Here is a 23,329-nt window from a genome sequence, read left to right as displayed (position 1 = left end):
TGATAACCACCTGGATAGCAGGTAGGGGCCTGGAAGGACGGGGAGGAACTGGACGGCACTGAGAAGAAGGCTGGAAGGTGAACGGCCCAGAAGGACACGGGCGTGGACACACTCCAAGTTCATTCTTCATTCTTTCACTTGTTCACCAATTCATTCAACAAACTTGCAATCCTGAACTCGCTGGACTAGGTCAGTTTTCTGAAATGCATTCACACAAAGAGAAGGGCGGAATAGCCAGTGATTAAGTTCACAGCCATTGAAGCTAGACTGCCTGAAAACAAATCTTATCTCTCTCACTTCTTAGCTGTGATTTAGGCAATTTCCTTCTCTTCTATGAATCTTAGCTTCTTATTTGTAAGAGGATGATAATTCTCCTTATGGCATAGAGTTGTTGAGGCCTACATGACATATGATCTACAAAACATTTATCACAGCCCCTCATATATAGTAAGCGTTCAGTAAATATCAGCTATTATTTATTCATAGCACTTGCCCATGTTTTTAATTATACATGGATAATATTGTGTCTGTAATGTTTGATAGATACTTGTCTCTCATGTTAGACTGTAATTTCCATGCAAACCAAGTTTATTTATGCTCATAATTTTATATGCAAGATGTACCTCAGTGCTTGGTATAGTGGGTGCTCAGTATCAAACGTCTGTTGAATGAAATAATGAATGAGTGGCATGAGTATACACCATACACCAAAGCCCTGTGAACAAAATGCATGGCTTGGAAGCTTCTGAATTTACTGAGGGTCAGTAGCTGGGGGAGGACGGGAGGGTTGTGGACTTGTCTAGAAACGTCAACTGAGAGCACCCATTTTGCTTTGATTGTATGATATAAATCAATACCAGTAGAAATTTTTCCAGAGATTCGTATATTCACAATTTATTTAACGTGCTTTCTTTTTGCTTATTATCACTGGGAGGTGTTGATGGCTATTATTGAAAGGAGGGGCTAGAGTCCCCAAGCAAATCCTTGGTGTCAGCACTCAAGATGAGGAAGATCATTTGCGATGCAAAATAAACCATGAATATAAAGTAAAAAGTGATTTGGGAGGGGGTAGCTTATTAAGTTGTTCTGAAGGTTATCCCCAGGAAGGGATTTTGATTTGGCAAAGGTTTTGAGCAGTGGTAACATTAACAATATAAGAGTATTTTTAAAACATTAATTTGGTTTTATGCATATGAGACTGTGTGAGTTTTTAGAAATTATTATATACAAGTTTTCACCCATCAGATTTGAGAATATTGAGGACTGGTGAAGTTGTAGGAGTTAACAGGCCAGCTCATAAACAAATCGTGGAAGTGTAAATATGCAATTTTTTGGAGGACAACTTGCCAGTTCCCATAGAAAGAAAGAAAGAAGGAGAGAAAGAGAGAGAGCAAGAGGAAGAAAGAAGAAAGAAAGAAAGAAAGAAAGAAAGAAAGAAAGAAAGAAAGAAAGAAAGAAAGAAAGAAAGAAAAAGAAAGAAAAAGGAAGGAAGGAAGGAAGGAAGGAAGGAAGGAAGGAAGGAAGGAAAGCAGAAAGGAAGGAAAGAAGGAATATGAGTATAACCAGCAATTTACTTTTAGGAATTTACCCCTGAAATATCCTTGAAAATGTTTTTGAAAATACACTGGAATAGGGGTGCCTGGGTGGCTCAATTCGTTAAGCATCTGACTTCGGCTCAGGTCATGATCTCTTGGTTTGTGAGCTCAAGCCCTACGTTGGGCTCTGTGCTGACAGCTCAGAGCCTGGAGCCTGCTTTGGATTCTGTGTCTCCCTCTCTGTCTGCCCCTCCCTTGCTCACGCTCTGTCTCTCTCTTAAAAATAAACGGACATTAAAAAACAAAACTCACTGGAATATACTGTACACTGGAACTGGAATATTCATTGGGGAATGTGCAGGTATCAACCCCAAACGGAAAGCAACCTAAGTAATCGTCAATACCAAACTGGTCCATTCACACAATGGAATATTGCACAAGTGCTAAAAGGAGGTCTTTCTATGTGTGATGATATGAGAAACTCTCCAAGATGAAGTGAAAAATGAAAAACAGGAAATACATAGCAGCCTGATAGTATAATCTCTTTTGTACAAATAAACACAAAACCACACACATACACACATAACCACACACACACACACACACACACACACAAATATATATATATATAGAAAATTTTCTAAGATAAATTTATAAGACATTTTAATTTTTTTAATTAAAAAAATTTTTTTTTACATTTATTTATTTTTGAGAGACAGAGACAGAGCACAAGCTGGGGCGGTGGGGGGGGGGGGGAGGGGCGGGTGGGCAGAGAGAGAATGAGACATGGAATCTAAAGCAGGCTCCGGGCTCTGAGCTGTCAGCACAGAGCCCGATGCCGGCCTCAAACTCACAAACCGTGAGATCATGACCTGAGCCCAAGTCAGACATTTAACCAACTGAGCCACCCAGGTGCCCCATAAGACATTTTTTAAAGCGATCATTTTTCAGGTAAGAGACAAGTAGGAGGAATTTTTACTTTTCATACTTCTCTGCACTCTTAAAATTTTCTAACCATGTTCACATACTACTTTTTGTTTAATTTTTCATTTTGAACTCATTTTAGTGGATATGTAGGAAATGAGAATGTAAGATATTTTCCCCTTCTTTATTCTTCTCTGAATTAAAAAGACAAAAATAAAATTTGTTTGTAAATAGTCCTGATACTTAACTATATTTGTATGGAGATCAAGAAAGCACTAGTTAATTCTATTATTAAGTGAGATAATGCATGTAAGAGCTCTAGCATAGGCATTGGCATATTAGTAATTGCTTAATCAATGTTAGTCCCACCTACTTACTCCTTCTGAGTTCATTCTCTACCTCTCCCCAGATGAATATCTTGGAAGCAACAAGTGTGTATTTACTCATTTTTACAGCCCCAGTATCCAGCACTGGGTCTAGTTCACAGTAAACACTAAGTTGAACTGAGCAGGGACTTCAAGACTACCAGGCTTGCAGGGCGCCTGGGTGGCTCAATCAGTTAAATGTCTGACTTTTGATTTTGGCTCAGGTTATGATTTCACAGTTCATGAGTTGGAGCCCCACATCAAGTTCCATGATGACAACAAAAAAGTCTGCTTGGGATCCTCTCTTTACCTCTCTCTCTCTGCTCTTCCGTCTTTCTCTCTCTCTCAAAAAAAATAATAAATAAACTTAAAGAAAAAAAAAAAAGACTAGCAGGCGTGCAACTATAGCCAAGAGAAAAATTCATTAGAAGAGAGTGAGATAGCTGATCCTCTCCCCCAAAAGTAATCATAAAGTTGAAAGAAATGGAGAAAAATGACGATTTCAGTGCTCTGGAAATCAAATCAAGGTACCCAGCAATGTTTGCACTTGAAAAATTGTTGCACATGTTTATACACATACTCCTGGCTGACTCTAATGCTATGTGCTCGTAAAGAGGAGAAGCAAAGAGCCCAGCAAAAACTAAAATCCAAGGCAGACAAAAACCATCACAACTTTGAATGGGTTTTCTATCCACCCACAATTTCAATGGCTGAGAACTGAAGATTTACTGATGCTTAACCACAACCTCTGTCCAATAACTTTCTGACTTCAAAGCTAAGCAGATGTAGAGGTGACCCTTAGCAACCAGCCTTAAAAATAAATACAAGAAAAAAGAAAGATCAGAAACCTTGGTGGCCTCACACTATAGGGAAGACAGATATCACAGATTTAGTCCAGATAAGTTACTCAGTAATAAAGCAAACAAACAGGAAAAACAACCTTGGATGAGGGAGGGATCCCAATCCAGAGTTGCTTCAATATATTCTCAAAAAATTCCAGTTTTCAATAGCAACAACAAAATAAAAGAAACAAGAAAGTGTGACCCATTCTCAGGGGAAAAAAGCAGCCAATAGAAACTATCTCTAAATGACTCTAGATGTTAAATTTAGCAGATAAGGACTTTAAGGAAGCTATTATAAAAATGTTCAAGCAATTAAAAGAAACTATGTTTAAATAATTAAATAAAAGTAGGACAAAATGATTCAACAAATGGAAAACATCCTCAAGGAGATAGAAAATTGAAAAGTACAATAAATGATATAAAACATTTACTACAGGGGCTCAACAACAGATTCAAGATGGCAAAAGAATCAATGAACTGGAAGATAGATCAACAGAATTATCCTGTCTGAAAAAGAGGAGGAGGGAAAGATTGAAGAAAATAAACAGAACCTCAGAGGCCTGTGGATCAACACCAAGTGTATTAACATATGCATAGTAGTAATCCACCAAAGGAGAAAAGACAGAAAAGAGGACAGGAAAAAAAACAAAACAGAACAAAAATAAAACAAAACAACAAAAAACAAAAAACAAACAAACAAACAAAAACCTGTTCTTAAGAAATAATGGCCTGAAGTTTTTCAAATTTGATGAAAAACATTCATCTACACATCAAAGAAGCATAATGAACCACAAGTAGAATAAATACAAAGAATCCATACACAGACACATTGTTGTCAAATTGTTAGGGAAAAAAAGGCAAAGATGAAACGTTAAAAACAAGAGAAAAATGACTCATCACATACAGGGGAGCATCAACATGATTAACAGTTGACTTCCCATCTGAATATTGGGAGATGAGAAGACAGTGGGAAGACAAACTCAAAGTGTTGGGGTGAGGGGGTGGGAAATGCCAGCTGAGAATACCCTATCCAGCAAACTATCCCTTTAAAAAAAGGAAGGGAAAGTAAAGACGTTCTAGATAAACAAAGACTGAGTTTGTTGCTAGAAGACCTGTCTATCATTTGCTAGAATCTTTAGGACAATATTTAATAATGGTGGTGAGAGCAGACATTCTCACCTTGTTCACAATCTTATGAAGAAGGCATTCAGTATCCCTTCCATTAACCATGATCTTACCTGTGGGTTTTTCTCAGATAACCTTTAACAGGATGAGGAAGTTCCTATCTGTTTCTAGTTGGAAGTTTTTAATTGATAAGTACTAGATTTTGTTAAATGCCTTTCTGCACCTTTTGAGATGATCATATGGTTTTTGTCCTTTATTCTATTAATATGTTGTATTACACTCATTTATTTTTTAGTATTAAACCAACCTTGCAATCACAGGATAAATTCCATTTGACCATGGTGTATAATTCTCCTTATATGTTGTTGATGTCAGTTTGCTAAAATTTTGTTAAGAATTTTTGTGTCTACATTCATGAGGAATATTGGTCTGTAGTTTTCTTGTGATGTACGTATCTGGCTTTAGCATCAAGATAATGTTTGCCTCATAGGATGAATTTGGAAGTATTCTTCTGTTTCCTGAAAGATTTTGTAAAGGATTCTCATTATTACTATTATTACAGTATTTGACGGAATTTAGAAATGAAACCATCTGAGCCTGGGTTTTTCTCTGAGGGAAGATTTTTAATTGCTAATTCCATTTCTTTATATTTTGTAGGTCTGTTCAAATTTTTAATTTATTCTTAAGTCAGTTTGGGTAAATTTTGTCTTTCTAGGAAGTTGTCAGTTTTATCTAAGTTGTCTAATATTTTGCCATTAGATTGTTTATAATCCTCCTTTACAATCCTTTTAATTTTTGTAAGGTCACAGTGATGTCCTATCTTTCATTCCTGATTTTGGTAATTTGTGCTCTCTTCATCAGGCTAGATAAAGTTTTCTCAATTTTATTAATCTTTTTCAAGGAACCAACTTCTGGCTTAATGTATTTTATATTATTTTTCTGTTTTTTTTTCTTCCATGAATTTCTGCTCCAATCCTTATTATTCCCTTCTTTCTGCTGGCTTTGGGTTTTGTTTCCTCTTCCTTTTCTAGCTTCTTAAGGTGGAAGCTTGTGTTATTGGTTTGAGACTTTTCTTTTCTCTTGACATAAGTGATTAAATCTCTAAATTTCCTTTTCAATACTTCTTTGGCTGTATACCATAAATTCTGGTAGGGTTTATCTCCATTTTTATTCACTTCAAAATATTTTACAATCCATCTTGTGATTTATTCTTTGACCTATGGGTTATTTAGAAGTATACTGTTTATTTCCAAATATTTGTAAGAATTTGCAAAATTTCTTTTATTGATTGTATCAAATTTAATTCCATCGGAGAATATACTTTGCATTCTATCAGTTCTTTAAAACTTATTTAGATTTCTTTTAAGTCTATCGTCTACCCTGAGGAGTGTGCCATATGCTCTTGTGAAGATGCATTCTTTAGTCAGTGGATGAGATGTTCTATAGATGTCCATTAGGTCAAGGTGGTTGATAGTGTTGTTGAAGTCTTCTATATCAGGGGGAACAGATAGAGATGGGGAGAGAGGAGATGGGAAAAGACAAATGAACACGTGTGATCATTGTCTCCTAGATCCCTTTAACTGAAATGGACAGTTCCCTTATTTATGGAATACAGACAAGACACCAATGATACAGGATTGATATTTACCTTCTGAATCTTTGTTGTAGAAAACGCCGTGCGGATGCAAAGAGTATGGTCGGGAAGCAAAGTTCTTTAAATGAATGACAATCACATCACCCACTTCAGCCCTCAAGATAGGGCCCAGGAATCCAAGCCAGGGAGGTTTCGGGATCTCCGTGGAATAGGTCTCATCTGTGTAATGTCTATAGACAGCCTTTTTGTAAAGACTACCTATCCTGTTGGGCCCTCTTTCGAGAAATAAGGTTGCAAGTCTAAAAATAAGAAAGAAAATATTTTATAATTAACATTAAAAGAGAAATCCTAATAGCTTATTTTAACAGTTCATAAAGTACTTGAGTGTATGATTTCTTATATGGTGTTGGACACAACCCTCTAAACTCTGTAGAGATGGTGAGATTATCTTTCAGTTACTTTTGAGGAAACTGAGGCTAAGAGAGTAAGTGACAAGCCAAAAGACACAAATAATATTCACAACCAAACTAAACCAAAATGCTCTAAAATCACGCCGTCCGTTTGCCCCTTTGGGTTCAACACGTTCCCCTTCAATTTTCTTTTAACAAACACTAAGTAGGTATTGACCATGTTCCCAGCACCTTGCTGTGTGCTATGGAGGGATACAAAAGAGTGTATGACCTAATGGAAAAATTAGGTAGCGACATACAGCAGTATGTGATTAAGTACCAATTGAGCTGATGGAGTCACACCAGGTCTGAGAGTCTCAGTATTGACTAATGGATTTGTTTGCTTCATTAAGGTTGGGGAAAGCACTATAGATCAAAAAGCCAAAGACACAAGATATTTTCAGGGTTCCGTCCTCATTTCCTCAAAGAGATTACCCAGTGTTTGTAACCAGTGACTCAGATACAAAGCTCCCAAGCAGCTCCTACCACAAAGCTGTCCAGCAGTCTCAGGTATGAATGGTAGCTTTGCCCACCCTGCAGGCTCTTCAGGATGATGGAGCCAGATATCAGCGTGTCAAGCAGCCAGGCATCCAGCCCACCATGGAGCAGCAGATAGGGGTGTAGGTAGATGGAGGAGAGGGTGTCTGGGTCAAGCAGGGGACAGGGATCCAGTGGCTCAAGTCAAAGCAGGAGCAGTGTTCTTTGGTACATCCAGCCCAGCTTTCTTCCCCGGCCTCATTTCCTCATTTCCTCATTGCCTACCTCCCCTGACCTCACACTTCTGCCAGGCCTCACATTCAGCCTCCTCAAAATGCACTGTATCCTTTCCAGCATTCCAAGACTTGCACACATTCTTTCCCCGCGTCTGGATGTTATTCCCTACTCTCTACCTGTCAAGCACCCTTCCAAATCAGTTGCAACTCTTCCTCCTTTCCCCTTCTGGACACACACAGTGCTCTGTTCATGCACGAATCACACACTTGCCAAAAACGTGTCACAGTAAGATACGTACATCTCTGGTTTGTGAGCTAATTGAAGACAAAAATCCATCAAATACCTTTTTTTATTGTAATGCTTAGTAATTGCCTAAGAAGCGTTGGTGCTTAGTGGCTTTGGAATAAAGAAAAAGAAAAGCCTTGAATTTGCCCCCAGATTGGCAGCTTAAAACTGGGATAATTTTGCAAACTACATTTGCAGAAAAGGGTATGTGGCCATTCTTGACTTTGAGTATTCTCCAGGCCAGGGATGGCAGATAGGTTTTAACTTGTGCACCAAATCTGATTGATTGGTAGTGACTGCTTAGGGGAAAAAGTCAAGGTTGAGTTCAAGCAGGCAGAAGAATGAACCCCTCGGGATGTGTACCGTGGATGTGGGGTTGGAGGCATACTTGGTTGCTCTCTTTGCTCTACACAGACTGCCAGGTAACGGGATACCTTAGGGTCTTCGGGTGTGGCCTTCTCTACAACTGAATGACAGAATTCTATCACTACTGGCAGAACATACACTCAGTTGTTCTCTCGTAGTAGCAATAGTGAGGGAATAAGCTCCTCATTGTTTGTTTCTCAGGTCCCTTTGCAGCCAAAATACAGAATACATTCTATCCAATAATGGCTGGGTCCAGGAAAGAGTTTGTGGACACCAGAAAATATCCAGTGAATATCTCTGAAATCCAACCTGTGACCTTATGAGATTTGGTTTGCTGACCTGTCCTCCAAAGACTGTTTTCTTTCTCCTAAGGACCTACTGACAAACAACCATCTTACTTTTTTGTAATGTATAATCAGACCCTTACAGCACAACAAAATTTAAAACAAAAGCATTTAAACAGAACATAGCATGGTTTTCCAGTCAGATTAAAAGCAATTTCTTGGGGCGTCTGGGTGGCTCAGTCAGTTGAGCACCTGACCCTTGATTTCAGTTCAGATCATGATCTTAGGGTCATGGGATTGAGCCCCATGGGATTCTCTCTCTCTCTCTCTCTCTGCCCATCTCCTCCCCCGCCCCCACCCCACCGACTCAAATAAGTAAATAAATAAATAAATAGCATTTTCTTCACAGCGTCATTACTTCCTTGTTCTAACCAGCTAGGACATCCAGCTTACTCCAGATCACAGACCATGGTCACACCTGTCAGCAATAAAGCCCTCCTTTTTGTTTTTTTAATAAAATTTTTAAAAATCTTTACTTTTGAGAGAGAGAGAGACAGAGACAGAGTGTGAGCAGGGGAGGGACAGAGAATGAGGGAGGCGTAGAATCTGAAGCAGGCTCCAGGCTCTGAGCTGTCAGCATAGAGTCTGGCAAGGGGCTTGAACTCACGAAACATGAGTTCATGACCTGAGCTGAAGTCAGACGATTAACCGACTGAACCACCCAGGCACCCCAATAAAGCCCCTTTTAAAGAGACTGGTCCTGGCCTTGGAAGAAGGGAACTTCCCAGAGTTCTCAGCCAAGCCAAATTAAGGGGTGGAGCAGCTAGGCCTCAGCTCTAAAGGGCATTGCCACATCACTGTAGAGCTGAAGGCATTGCCAGAGGGATAAAATTAACTGGAAATGACATTGGAAGTGGAGAGAATTGCAACTTCTAGAACTTCTCTGGGTGGTGAGTACTGTATATGGTCAGAAAGAATCAGCTGCATCAGATGGGGTTTGTGAGGTGGAAGGAAGGAGCCCCCCGGGGATGTGTGCACGTAGTAGCAGGTGGTCACCGAAATCCCTTCCGAGAAGGATTGCTCCAGTGACCTGGAGAGTGGGTTCCTTCTTCTGGTGACCAAGGGGATGGTATGAACTGCCACCACCAGGCCACCTTCTTCTCTCCTCGGCACTCAGCCTTGCCTCCAAATAAGAGTTGAGCAAGTATCTGTTGAAGGAGCCCCAATATTATTTATTTTCCCAGAGCACCAGATTACTAGCCTGGCCAGGCACCCACAAGTGTCAACCCTGCCCTGCCCTTAGTGTGGAGTCAGTAGGTAGGAAGTCCCTAGGACAGAGGGGAAATCCATGGATTTAGGCTCCCCTTCAAGGAGTCAGGGACCAGGGGACTAGTCTTCCCAGAGACAGCAAAGGCTCTTTGTCCCCACCCTGCCAGGTTCAGCACCTAAATAATGGGACTAACAAGGTAGGAATCCTGACAAAAGGATTGGAGTATTACCACAGTGATTTTGGTAGCAAAAGCCTGGAAAGACCAAAATGTTCTTCAACTGGTGACTGGATAAATAAACTATGGCATATTCAGACCACATGGCCAGACAGCAGAATGAGGAGGTTCTACAGGGGGCAATATGGCACAGTCTCCAAGATACCACATGAAAAAAGCAAATTGCAGATCAGCACGTAAAGTATGATCCCATTTCTGTGTTTTTTTTTAAACAATATACACATTTACACATATGCACAGAAAACATTTGGAAAGTGGCCACGGAAACCATAAAAGTGTAACCGCTGGGCCACGGGCTGAGGCCACAGGCAGGAGTGGGAAGGAATGAGTTTACTCACCCTCTTCGGTACTTGGGCGTGTTTGACTCTATACCTTTTATTTACTTTCATAATAAAAACAAGCTCACATCGGAGCGCCTGGGTGGCTCAGTCGGTTGAGCATCCGACTTCAGGTCAGGTCATGATCTCACAGTTCGTGGGTTCGAGCCCCACGTCGGGCTCTGTGCTGACAGCTCAGAGCCTGGAGCCTGTTTCAGATTCTGTGTCTCCCTCTCTCTCTGCCCCTCCCCTGTTGGCGCTCTGTCTCTGTCTCAAGAATAAATAAACATTAGAAAAATTAAAAAAAAAAAAGCTTTAATAAAAAAACAAGCTCACATCTTATTTAGAAGAGAGGGTCTAGGCTGTTAGGCAACTGAGGGGCCAAACTTCTCTGCTCATGTGGCTTCTCCCTCTGAAAACATAGCTGCCACCACAAGGGGCGTTGTTCGAGTGAGTTCTCCTCCACGGGGGGGGGGGGGGGGGGGGGGGGGGGGGGGACTGGCGCCCTGAGCAGGGAGCACAGCGCCTGCAGCCTGAGTTGGAGGGAAGGCAGTCACTGCCCAACCTCTCTGGCTTGACAAGTCCTCGCTCAGGCATCGAGACCGAGAACTTGGGCACAGACCCCATGTGTAAACACTCGGTCTTCTGTGTATCTACCGAGCCTGTGTGTGTCTGCCCCTAAGCAGGCGTTCAACCCTCTTCTGTTCCGTGAGGCAGAAGCCTATTTCCCTGTGCAGGGGAATAGGATTAAAAGTCTGGGCGCCTGACACTGGGGCTTTGGGGATAGGAGCCCTTAGATTTCCCAGCCTCACTTGCAGCTTGGATGGTCATGTGACACAGTTCTAGCCAATGAGATGTACGCATGTGTCATTCTGAGACTTCTTCTGGACTCCTCTGGCGCAGACCCTCGCAGTTGTTGGCCCTTCCCCCTTTTTCATGCCTGAAATGAAGATACGATGACGAGCTTCGGCAGCCATCTTGACAGAATGGGGAAGAAGGTCACACCCTACAGAAGGGCAAGTGAAAAGCCAAAGGCATCTGGGACCCTGAAGATTGCCAACCTCTGGCTTTCTCTTGAGTAAACCAAAAAATACATTTGAGCGTTTTTCGGGCTTCTGTTAACCAGCAGCTGAATACAAGTCCTAATTGAATAGGGCTGTTCAGGAGGAGGAGGAGGAGGAGGAGGAGGAAGCAGGGGAGAAATGAGTCATCCTCAGGCTGGCTAATTGGCCCCAGAGTAGGAGAGTTACCTGGCTTTATAGCTGACACTGGACCACCCAGGAAGGCAACGACAGAGGAAGAATTAGATATGGAATCACTGGCGTCCTCTGTAGGCTCAGCCTGTTGGGGAAAAGGCTATAAAAAGGTCGTTCATAGGCAGGGCCCTGTCTCTCCAGCAGGGACTGCAGGGAAAGACGGACGTCTGATTCTCCCCGCTTCTCTACTCTTGGCTCCCAGCCTGCGCGGGCACGCATGCGCGCTCTCACACACGCAAATGCGTGCTGAGCAAGAGTTCCTGAGCAGGCGCGAGTTGTCTGGCGGAGCCACCCAAACAAGAGGCAAGCGTATCGGAAGGAGGGCGAATGTTTGTTGACTTCCCACAGTACCTATTACATATGCTGCATATTTTAGCACTGACTTGTATGTATTGACTTGCTTTGCACATTCCTGGACGTGTCAGTCTTCCCACATAGGGAGCCGATAGTCATCCTGAGACAGGATCAGGTTTTCCAAAGCAGTAGTTTCCCCAATGTCCATCCATGTATCAGCTGCCTCAGAATTATTTGGGACGTTTGCCAAAAACTCGGGCCCCCAGGCCCCACTTCAGGGCAACTGAATCACACTTTCTGGCGTGGCATCTTTATTTTTCCTAAGTTCACCAAACGATTCTTACGGCGGAACTTTCCAGTGCTTACCCATTCTGATTCTTCTTTCCTCCCAGCAGAAGGGGAGAGCAAAGAGCCTTTGCAGATAGGTGGGGCCACGCGATTTTGGCAAATGGCTGTGAGTGGAAGTGACATGTGTCATTTCTGGGCCGGGGCATTTAATTGCCATTGCAATAACCCCTCACTTCCTCTGCTGTAGGAAAAGCTTACGGTGAAGATAGTGAAGCCTCGAGATCCATGCAGCCCCGCTTATTACTTGTCCCAGGAGGACAGTTGTCCTGGAGCCATATGGCCCTGTATGAAGCCAAGTGGGTGAGAAATGTGCCTCTGTGGGGTTAAGCCCCTGAGATCTGGGGGCTCTTTGTTGCTATGGCACAACCTGTCCTATTCTAACCCATGCAGTTCTGAATGTGCAGACAAGTTGGGAAATCACGTCTCTGTAGTACTCAGTGCAAAACAAAAACCATAGCAGCTATTTGAAACTAGAACATAATAACTGTTTGAAACCATAGGAACCAGCCAAAGAGGAGAAAATAGGGAGAGATGAAAGTCAGTGAAATCAGTCTTTTTAATGGCTCTGCAGCAAGTTGCTGCTAAGAACGCATTATACATTCGTAACAGTGGGACAGAAGCTCCATCACGCATGAGTCTGGGAAGGTGCAACCCTTGCCCAAGAAACAAAAGAAGGTGACCTCAAGGAAGCCGTCCACAGAAAGCAGCCTCTGACACAGCTAGAGAGCACTAGTTGGAACGTCTGTGCTCGTGGACTTTATATGATTTACAGTGTAGCCGCAGGATGGCCCTACTGTGAGGGACTGAGCAATCACTACCACTCAGGCTCATCCCTAACCAACATTCTGACGTTTTGACTCAAACTGAGGAGGTATGTATTTTATGCTGTGAAAAAATCCAGTCGGGCTGAAAAATTTCTCATGAGCAACTGCTTGAAAGACAAAATGAGCATATAGAACATTGACATTGCCAAGGTCACAGGTAATACCGTGAAGGGAGACGCCTTCCAGGAGCAGGTGAGATTAGCCACTGTGAGAAGGAACCTGACTTCGAGAACCATCTAACCGGTGCAGAGATGGGCTTCCAGGTTAGATTCTGAGGAGTTGGTAGCTCACAGCATATGTGCACCTCACCAGCACCTCTGTCCCTGACAACTTGGATCTTTCAGTCAGATTTTTCCCCCATCCATTCAACTACTGAGCAATTGTTAAACCTCCGTTTTATTTTATTTTATTTTTTATTTTTTTAACGTTTTTTGTTTATTTTTGAGACAGAGAGAGACAGAGCATGAACGGGGGAGGGGCAGAGAGAGAGGGAGACACAGAATCGGAAGCAGGCTCCAGGCTCTGAGCCATCAGCCCAGAGCCCGACGCGGGGCTCGAACTCATGGACCGCGAGATGGTGACCCGAGCTGAAGTCGGACGCTCAACTGACTGAGCCACCCAGGCGCCCCATAAACCTCCGTTTTAAATGGGACCCTACACTAGAAACTGGGGCAAAGATGTGTGAATGTCAGTCTCTGCATTCAAGAGATTTACCATCTGGCTGGGAAGCCAAAACGTAGACAGGAGAGTAAATGGCAACACCCAGTTTTCTATATTGACAGCTGCACCATATAGACCCTGCAGGTGTGAGTGTGTGGAGGGGAGATGGGGTGAAGGGGGGGGTGTGGTCAGAGCAGCAGCAGGGGGTGTGGTCAGAGCAAACATGCGAGAGACCATGATGGTCCCAAGAAGGAGGAGCAACGTTGTTGCCTGAGCTTGAGAAGGGACATTGAGAAAACAGGACCAGATTGGGGCAAGTGCTACTTGGCAAAGGAAGGGTGATGATGGTGACTATGCACATTCACACTTGGGTGCAGCCACGCCCTCCCTAATTAATGTATTTTAAGCCATCCAATCAATGCGTTCTTCTACGCAGTCTCTCACCCTGGTTCCTCGGCACCACTCAAGTCCTGAGTTCTTCCTTCTCCCACTTCATGTCCCCAGAAGCCCCTCAGAACACACACAGGTGGGCTAAAAACAGATTTCTGCAGTAAAGGGAAAAGAGAGGACACTTGAATCCCAGCGTCCCTACTTGATGCTGTGAGATCTTGGGGAAGCAACTTCTCTGAACCCCGGTTTCCTTGGCTGAAAACTGGTGACCATGACAGAGCCATCATGAGGAGAAAAGGAGGCGATATGGAGCCTCCTGCAGAGGATCTGGGAGAGGGGGGTGCTCAGTCGGTGGGAGTTATGGCAAAGCTCTAATTAGAAAGAGGGAAACGTGACCGTTTTCAGTCTCTTTCCCACAAAACTCCTGCTCTCCAGAGACCCCTCAAGATAGGAGAGCTACCATGATGGCTAGCATTTCTTGCACGCAAACCCACAGTGCCAGGCACCGCTTCTGAGCACATTCACGGATCCTATGTCATCTGAGCCTCCTGATCCCCTCCTCCCCAGAGTGGGCTGATAATGGCTTCCAGAGACAAGTCCCAGTCCTGATTCCCTTATTTGGAAAAAGAGCCTTTGCAGATGTGATCAAGTTAAGGATTTTGAGATGAGGAGAAAGATGAGACACACATAGAGAAAGTGATAAGAAAAGGGAGGCAGAAGCCGGAGCCATGGCACCTTGGCACAACCAAAGATCGCCAGCAGCTCCTACCAGAAGCTGGAAAAGTCAGTAAATGGATTCTCTTTTAAGCCTCCAGAGGGAGTGTGTCCCTGCCAACATCTTTATTTCAGACTTCTGCCTCCAGAAGTAGGATAGAACACGTTTCTGTTGTTTTAAGCCACCTAGTTTGTGATAATTTGTTACGGCAGCCACAGGGAACTCGTATACCCCCAAAGCAAGTGCTATCATTATCCCCATTTTACTGATGAGCATGTTGAGGCAACAAGAGATTCAGATACTTACTCTGTTGGTGAAACAAGAACTGTAAGCTTGTCAGGTGATGCCGGAGCACACTTCCCCAGCCAGCCAGGCTGCCTTGGCATCTCTGTTAGACCACTGCTGGACTACACTTGACTAGGGAAACCCACCCTGGGACTCCTGGTCCCCCTGACCTGAGACAGGACATCTGTCACCCCACTGCGTGGCATAAAAACCTTTTATGATAATGCCTGGAACCTAGTGAGGGCGCAGTGACGGTTAGCAACTATATTGTCTGTGAGTTCTCTTAAATCCCACTAACCAGGCCTTGGAACCCCCCCCCCCCCATCTGGAGGCGGGAAAAGGCAGAGGGGGACCAAGAGGGTGTTTGTGATGGATGGGAAGGAAACAGGGAGAAATGGGGTAAGGGAAGGTTGGCAGGGACTGCCTGCTGCCTTGCAATGTTTATGCTCCCCTCCTTCTGAGTAACAGAATCAAAGTCTGCTTTCACTCAGAAAGAAAAACACAAAACTAAAAGCCCGTATTTATGAGCCCCCTTTGTGGCTTTGGGTATCCAGTGAGATGTACATAGAACTGACTGTCTGGAGTTTCCATGAGAGCCCTTTAAAGGGCTAATAGGATAATGCAGCAGGAATTGTGCCCTCTTTACCTTTTCCCTTCCTCTCTTCCTTCCTGGAACATAGACATGAGGGCTGGAGTTCCAGCAGCCATACTGTGACCATGAACTACCTTAAGGAATCAAGTCACATGCTAAAGATCATGGGTTACCCAGATGGCTAACAGACGCATGAAAAAATGTTCGACATCACTCATCATCAGAGAAATACAAATCAAAACCGCAATGAGATACCACCTCACACCTGTCAGGATGACCAACATTAATAACTCAGGCAACAACAGATGCTGGCAAGGATGTGGAGAAAGAGGATCTCTTTTGCACTGCTGGTGGGAATGCAAACTGGTGCAGCCACTCTGGAAAACAGTATGGAGGTTCCTCAGAAAGTTGAAAATGGAACTACCCTATGATGCAGCAATTACACTACTAGGTATTTATCCACGGGATACGGGCGTGCTGTTTCGAAGGGGCACATGCATTCTAATGTTTATAGCAGCACTATCGACAATAGCCAAAGTATGGAAGGAGCGCAAATGTCCATCGACAGATGAATGGATAAAGAAGATGTGGTATCTATATACAATGGAGTACTACTCGGCAATCAAAAAGAATGAAATCTTGCCATTTACAACAACGTGGATGGAACTAAAGTGTATTATGCTAAGCGAAATCGGTCACTCAGAGAGAGACAAATATCATATGGCTTCACTCACATGGAATTTAAGATACAAAATAGATGAACACAAGGGAAGCAAAAATAATATAAAAACAGGCAGGGGGCAAAACATAAGAGGCTCTTCAATATACAGAACCAACTGAGGGTTGCTGGAGGGGTTGTGGGTGGAGGGATGGGCTAAATGGGTGAGGGGCATTAAGGAGGACACTTGTTGGGATGAGCCCTGGGTGTTATATGTAGACGATGAATCACTGAAATCTGCTCCTGAAATCATTATTGCACTATATGCTAACTAACTTGGATGGGGTTTGAGCAGTGGTCAGCCTCATTCATGGCCAAGGATGGGTTCTGCCTGTGAGTTAGCACCCATGAAAACCCCCACGTTACTGGGAAGAAAAATCCTGCATGTGTGTTGGTTGCCTAATGAGGTCTTTGGTGAGAATTGCAGCTTTAAATAAGGTGACCCCACTCTGGTTCCATTAAAGACAAGGCTTTACCACCAAAGCACAGGTACACCTTAATTAAGCGCTTTATGAGCCCGAACAGGACGGGCACGAATGGATCAAATGCTGACACCATCCCCAGGCAAATCAAAGGAGCCCGGTGTCCCCATTAGGCCCAAAGGGGAACAGGGGAAATATATTCATCTGGATAAAATATTTCTAAATAGAATATAACTCCTAAATTTTGTGCTTTCTAGGAAATATTAGTGCCTACAGTCTCTGTTGTATTTCTGAACTCTATGATTAAGCAGAGGTACCAAGAAGGGAAGTGAAATTGTACCATCTGACTTCTATGGAGTCTTGGAAAAAATGATGTCAGTGTATTCCCTATTTTATCCTTATGAATCAGGATTTATTAGGCTCTTGGCGCTGCCTAATTTTGGTTTCCAAGCTTTTTTCACATCACTGAAACTTTGGCACTCACCATTCTATCCCCCTAACTTTCCCCATCCTCGTAATCAAAGATCAAGCAACCCAATAACTAAATTGACAAAGGGGTTAGTTTTTGCTTTAATGATTCCAAAGGAATAGCCTTGTGTTCAGTCCTCCATAAATCACTGTCACCAGCGAAGCTCTGTGTGGGTGAGGGGCATTATTACATATACTCTAGGCCTTCCTCTGAGCCATCGTGGCACTTTTCATTCAGCTGCAGAGGGGACCAGTGTACCTCACACACCCACACAGCAATGCAGGGAGAAGAAAACGCTGTGTCCCAGGCTTAAGAAAGACACCAAGCTCCGTGAACGGTGAGGAAGGAAACAGATCAGAATAAGCCAGGGTTGCAGGGAAATATTTTTGCATAAAAAAAGTGGAGATAGTTCTTAAAGAACAGGGGGAAAATAGAGAAAGAAAAATATAGAATATTTCAAAATTTGTCACACATCCGCACTCTCAGACCGTCTCCAGCTCTGATTCCTAGACTGAATGTATGCAAATCTTCTCTCTTTCACCATTGGGAAAATCTTTCTAGAACCAGCGAGCCAAGTAAGACGTTTCTCATTCGGTTTCAAAAATTATTTTTGATTCCTTACAATTACGCTTCTCAAGTGATTTTAGGGATTATAGTTCAACTCCCTGGTTATACAAATTAGGGAAATTGATGTTCAGAGAGATGATGTGAGATGTTCAAGGTTTCACAGCAAGTTGGGGGCAGAGCAAGGACTGGAAGTGAGGTCTCCTGATTCCTATGTCAGAATCCTTCCACTCAAAGTGGGATCTAGACCCCGGGCTCTCCTGGACCCCTAAACATCAGGCATTTGTCTGGATCTGAATATCTTCAACAGCAGACTGTCCTCAGAAGTGCAGGAGGCTGAGTGAGAGGCATGGTCACAGTATCCAAGATGACTCCTTGCTTCTGGGGAAATGGCACAAAATAGAATACGCGTACTGAACTCCCTATGTCCCACAATTGTGGCATCTTCACACGTGACACCTGTGGCAGCTGTGACACACGTGAATCATGACATGTGTCCTGTGTTCTCCAAGCAAGAGTCAGCAGCCCACTCCAAGTGTTCCCTCTCAGGGGCTTGCCCTGGGCCACCTGTCACACCGGTAGCCTGCTGGACACGATTGCTAATAAAAGCCGGTATACACTGTGTAACCCAGGCTCCCCCTTAAGCATCAGGAAGCCGCCCTGCACAAACACCACCCCTTTACCCATGAGAAGGAAATATCTGGGGACTTTGGCATGACGTCTAGAAAGCCAGCTGTGCCTGAAGGGCAAGAGTCCTCTCCTGGGGGGCCACAGCATTTGTTAAACCACCCCACTCTAAACTGATACCGAACCATGACTTAGCCATGCCTTATTTTTTTTCTTTTTCACCATAATTATTTTCAAACACTTTATGGTATGTTCTTCAAAGCACCATCTTCTGGCTGAAATGATCAACAGAGTCCCTAACGTCTTCCCGCACTCCGCTTTAGTGGAAATAGCATTGCAGTATTTGGGTATTTAAAGTATTTTGGGTTTTTGAATGAACCCAGGTAACCGGTTTGGCCACAATATCTCTCTGGGAAGAGTAACCCATGGGACTAAACCTACCTTTGGTAAGAATTGGGACTTTCTAGAAAGTTCCTTCTGCTGGAATCCCCGGCTGCCATCAAAGCTGAGTTTAATTCAGCGGGAGAGGATTACCTTTACCAAGAAGCAGGTTGTATGGTTAAAAAAAAAAAAAAAAATACGAGCTCTGGAGCAATGTTGAGTTTGGTGCTGCCTTCACTCTGTAAACTCCAACAATACTTAACCTCGGAACCTCAGTTCTCAGTTTGTAAAATGGGAATAATAACATTTGCAAGCAATAATGAGTTGAAAGTCTCTGGTGAGGGGCACCTGGGTGGCTCAGTTGGTTAAGCGTCCGACTTCGTCTCAGGTCATGATCTCACAGTTTGTGAGTTCGAGCTCCGCATTGGGCTCTATGCTGCCAGCCCAGAGCCTGCTTCCGATTCTGTGTCTCCCTCTCTCTCTGCCCCTCCCCCACTAGTACTCTGTTTCTCTCTCTCTCTCAAAAATAAATTAAAAGAGAAAGAAAAAGAAAGAAAGAAAGAAAGAAAGAAAGAAAGAAAGAAAGAAAGAAAGAAAGAAAGAAGAAAGAAAGAAAGAAAAGTCTCTGGTGAAATTCCTCGGTCAGAATAAATGCTCACAAACAGTTCTGCTGATATTTTAGGAGAAAGATAGACTTCTAAGCTTTTTACTCAACCTTGTGGAAAGGCAATCCAATATCACATCGTGCTTAAAGACTATATTCACTACTCTCACTGTACGCGTCTTGAACAGTTTCATGTTCAATAGCCACTCACAATGACAATTTCCTATTGAGTTCTTTTTGAGGACAGCAGAGCTCTATTTTGGGAAAGGTTACTGGCAGTTAGGGTAACCTCTCGCTCCCACATCCATTTGTCACAGTAAACACTACCACAACCAATGGTCAGCAGATATGAGATTGAAGGAAGTCAAGAGCTCTCTGTGGAAACAGCCCCCTGGACATGAAGTTTCCTGGTTCAAGGCTTTAGGAAGATCCTTTCTCGGCAGCCTGGCTGGCATGAGTTTTACCCTTCTCTAACCAAACATGACTAGGCCACCTTTGTATTGTTAGAAAACCCGGAAGATGTGTGTCTAAGCCAACTGGCTCTTTGGTCTTTCCTCAAGGCAGGGGGACTTCTTGAGAGCCTTGTTGGGAGGTCTTTCCTCAAGCCTTAAAGACTTGTTGGGAGACCCCATGGTATTCCTGAATGTTAGCGACTAACTTCATCCTTAGAAAGTAGAACTTGGATGTTGAGCGTACTGAGCTCTGCCTATCAGAAAGAAGCCAGTATGTCTGTATATCCAACAGTGGTTGCGAGAACATCTCATAAGATGTTCTAAGAACCACGAAGTTGAAAGTATGAATTACAGCTTCTAAAGCCGGGAGCTAATTTCAGAGGGAGCTCCGGGGAACAAATAAGAGATACAAGACACTGGACCCCGAGAGAGAGAGGAAGGGCGAGGGCTATTTTCTGCAAAAAAATTAAAAATCAGAGAAATACCCAGCTATGCCACAGGCCTGGGGACTAGAATAGTCCCCATTTCTTTGAGGTGGCCGTAACAAACCTTTCACCAGTGAAAAAGCCATTTCTAAAAGCCTCAGGGAAACTCTTAAAATACCAGCCAAATCTATTGTAACTGCCCCTCTTTAAAAAAAAATTTTTTTTAAGTTTATTTATTTTTGAGACAGAGAGAGACAGAGCATGAACGGGGGAGGGGCAGAGAGAGAGGGAGACACAGAATCGGAAGCAGGCTCCAGGCTCTGAGCCATCAGCCCAGAGCCCGACGCGGGGCTCGAACTCACAGACCGTGAAATCGTGACCTGAGCCGAAGTTGGACGCTCAACCGACTGAGCCACCCAGATGCCCCAGCCCCTCTTTTAAATGTTGCAAAAGAAAAACAAAACATAACTACCTATGGCATATTTTACTTATCTCCAGTCTTCATTCCAAAAATAAAACTTAGAAAACACGGTGTTTTAATGGTAAAGAATTCGTAAAAGTTCTCAAATGCTCATCCCAAGGGTCGCTGTTAATTTTTTTTTTTAACATACTGAGCCCAGAACCCCCTGGAAGTCCCTAGTGGTGCTCAGCGAAAATGGTCCTTTTAGAGAGTGAGCCATTATTGAAAACACCTGGTTGTGTAGCGAGTGCTTCACAGAGAAGGCTGTGAATAGACAGCTCAACAAATAGGTACGGCTAAGAATGTCGACATTACATACCCTCCCTTGTGAGGGCCCTCCAGACCAACACAAAACCCCTTCACTTGGTTTAGATCAACCCCTCCCCATTACAACCACCCAAGGACTATAACCTCCATGCAGAGGCAAGAAAAAAGCCAAACCTAGGAGTCTAAGGGAACCCCAACATTACTCACTTGTCTTCTGAAAAGCTTTCCCCAGTAATAACGTTCTTTCCTTGGGGCACATAGTTCCAGTATTCTTCCACAATCCCAATGTGGTATGTTCTGGTAACTGCACCAACCAGCCCAGACAGACCCAGGAATGTGAAGAGAAAGACGCAGTCAGCCTGCTGCTTCCGAGGCATTTGTGGATGTAACTCAGGCAAGCAGCCTGCACAGGAGGCAGCCCGGCCTGTCCCTCCCCCTCACTTGAAGCTAATTATAAATAAGGAATGAACGAGGCCCAGCTCCTCCCCCTTAGGTGGCTTGGGGTTGGGACAGAGACTGACAACTTGTGTAAGTAGCGCGAACAATGAGGGGAGTTCGATGATGACAAAACGTTTGCCTGCCATCCAAGAAATGTGTAGCTGGCTTATTTATTTAGCACCCAAGCCAAACAGGCCTGTTTCTGTAAGTTTTGGTGCACGGCTGTGACATTAGTCATTCATCTTTGCCAGGAATGGGAGTGCAACAAGTTGGGCTAATGGGTTTCCTCCCTTCTTCCTCGTTTTTTCTCCACACCTATTATAGGAACATATTAAAATCTGGAAACTGGGCTGGCCTGAGTGGACCATCAGGAAAGTTCCTGAGCACTAAAGAAAGCTTCATCTCTGATGGGAGGGCAGAGGGAGTGATGTAATCCCCCTCCGCCATCTCCAACTTGTTTTATGAGGCTACATGAAACAATCAACTCACATCATAAAGTTTATAACAACATTGTAAAACCTCACTAATTCTCCATTTGGTCATGCACCATCTCCCCCAAATTCTCTCAAATCTTACCAGCAAAAACGAGAAGCTCAATTACTCAGTTCAGCCAAAATTTTAGAGGTCATCACCCCAGTGAGCTGCCTTTGTAAGGATGAATGAAAATGCTGCAGGAGGAGTACCGTTCAGGCACATGAAGATAAAATTCTGTAGCAGGTGTTTGAGTCAAAAAGGCGAAGGGAGTACTTACTCTTCTGTGTGCTCTAATCTGTGACCTAGAATCTTGACGGAGACCTTGTCCAACCCTGGAGGAGCGCCAATCTGATCGCCATGAAGAGTTGCTCTGGAGGCAGCAGCCATGGAATAAGAAGACGGCCTTCTGGCTTGGCTTTGAGATCGGCAGATCTGTGTTTGAATCCAGTTCCACCACATAGTGGCATTGAAGAATCACTCGCCCTCTCTAAGCCTGGATCTGTAAAACAGGGATGGAGGGACTGTTAAGGAGATTTAAAGGATGACAGAGCAGCAAATCTAGATGATCTTGGGTTTGATGATGAGCTTTTCAATACAACACCAGAGGCATAGTGCATGAAAGAAACAACTGCTGAGCTAGACTCAAAAAGTAAAAATTCCTGCTCCGTGAAAGTTGCTGCCAAGTGAATGAGAACAGAAACTCCAGACTAGGAAATATTTTGCCAAAAGACATCTGATAAAGGACGGTTATCCAACATATACAAAAACTTTTAAAAACTCAGCAACAAGAAAACAAACCACCTGATTTAAAACATGGGTAAAAAGTCTCAAGAGACACCCCATCAGAGAAGATATACAGATGGAAAATAAGCATAGGAAAAGATGCTCCACATCACATGCTATCAGGGAAATGCAAATTAAAGCAACAATGAGATACCACTACACAACTATTAGAATGGCCAAAATCTGGAACACTGACTACACCAAATGCTGCGTGTGAAGCAACAGGAACACTCATTCATTGCTGGTGGGAATGCAGAATGATACGGCCACTTGGGAAGACATTTTGGCACTTTCTTACAGAACTAAACATACGAATGGAACATTCTCCAGAATTGAGTACATGAATAGGCCACAAAACAAATCTCAAGAAACTCAAAAAGATTTTTTTAAAAAACCTAAATATACAGCACACATTAAATATCTTACAGGTTTATTTGTCAATTATACCTCAACAAAACAAACAAACAAAACCTCTTCCCATATGACACAGCAGTTATGCTCTTGGATATTTACCCAAAGGACTTGAAAACTTATGTCCATACAAAAACCTTCACATGAATGTTTACAACAGCTTTA

At 43.4% G+C, this 23,329-nt stretch overlaps 1 protein-coding gene across 2 annotated transcripts in view; it reads right to left on the bottom strand.

The window, feature by feature from the left end:
- HEPHL1 (hephaestin like 1) overlaps positions 1 to 21,491 on the bottom strand; it is an 81,974-nt gene extending 60,483 nt beyond the window's left edge. The window contains exons 1-2 of one of the 2 annotated variants that reach the window (XM_015085317.3): positions 21,266 to 21,491; positions 6,440 to 6,684 (exon numbers count right to left, since the gene is read on the bottom strand). In XM_015085317.3, coding sequence (XP_014940803.1) covers positions 6,440 to 6,684; positions 21,266 to 21,435 — 415 coding nt within the window. In that variant the 5' untranslated portion in view covers positions 21,436 to 21,491. Of the gene's footprint in view, positions 1 to 6,439; positions 6,685 to 11,555; positions 11,998 to 21,265 lie in introns of those variants that run through there. The other variant, XM_053203825.1, reaches the window with a different exon arrangement.
- Positions 21,492 to 23,329: the final 1,838 nt, after the last annotated feature.

This window comes from Acinonyx jubatus, chromosome D1, assembly GCF_027475565.1.
Source record: "Acinonyx jubatus isolate Ajub_Pintada_27869175 chromosome D1, VMU_Ajub_asm_v1.0, whole genome shotgun sequence".
NCBI classification, from domain to species: Eukaryota; Metazoa; Chordata; class Mammalia; order Carnivora; family Felidae; genus Acinonyx; species Acinonyx jubatus.
This window is presented reverse-complemented; position numbering and strand designations above follow the sequence as displayed.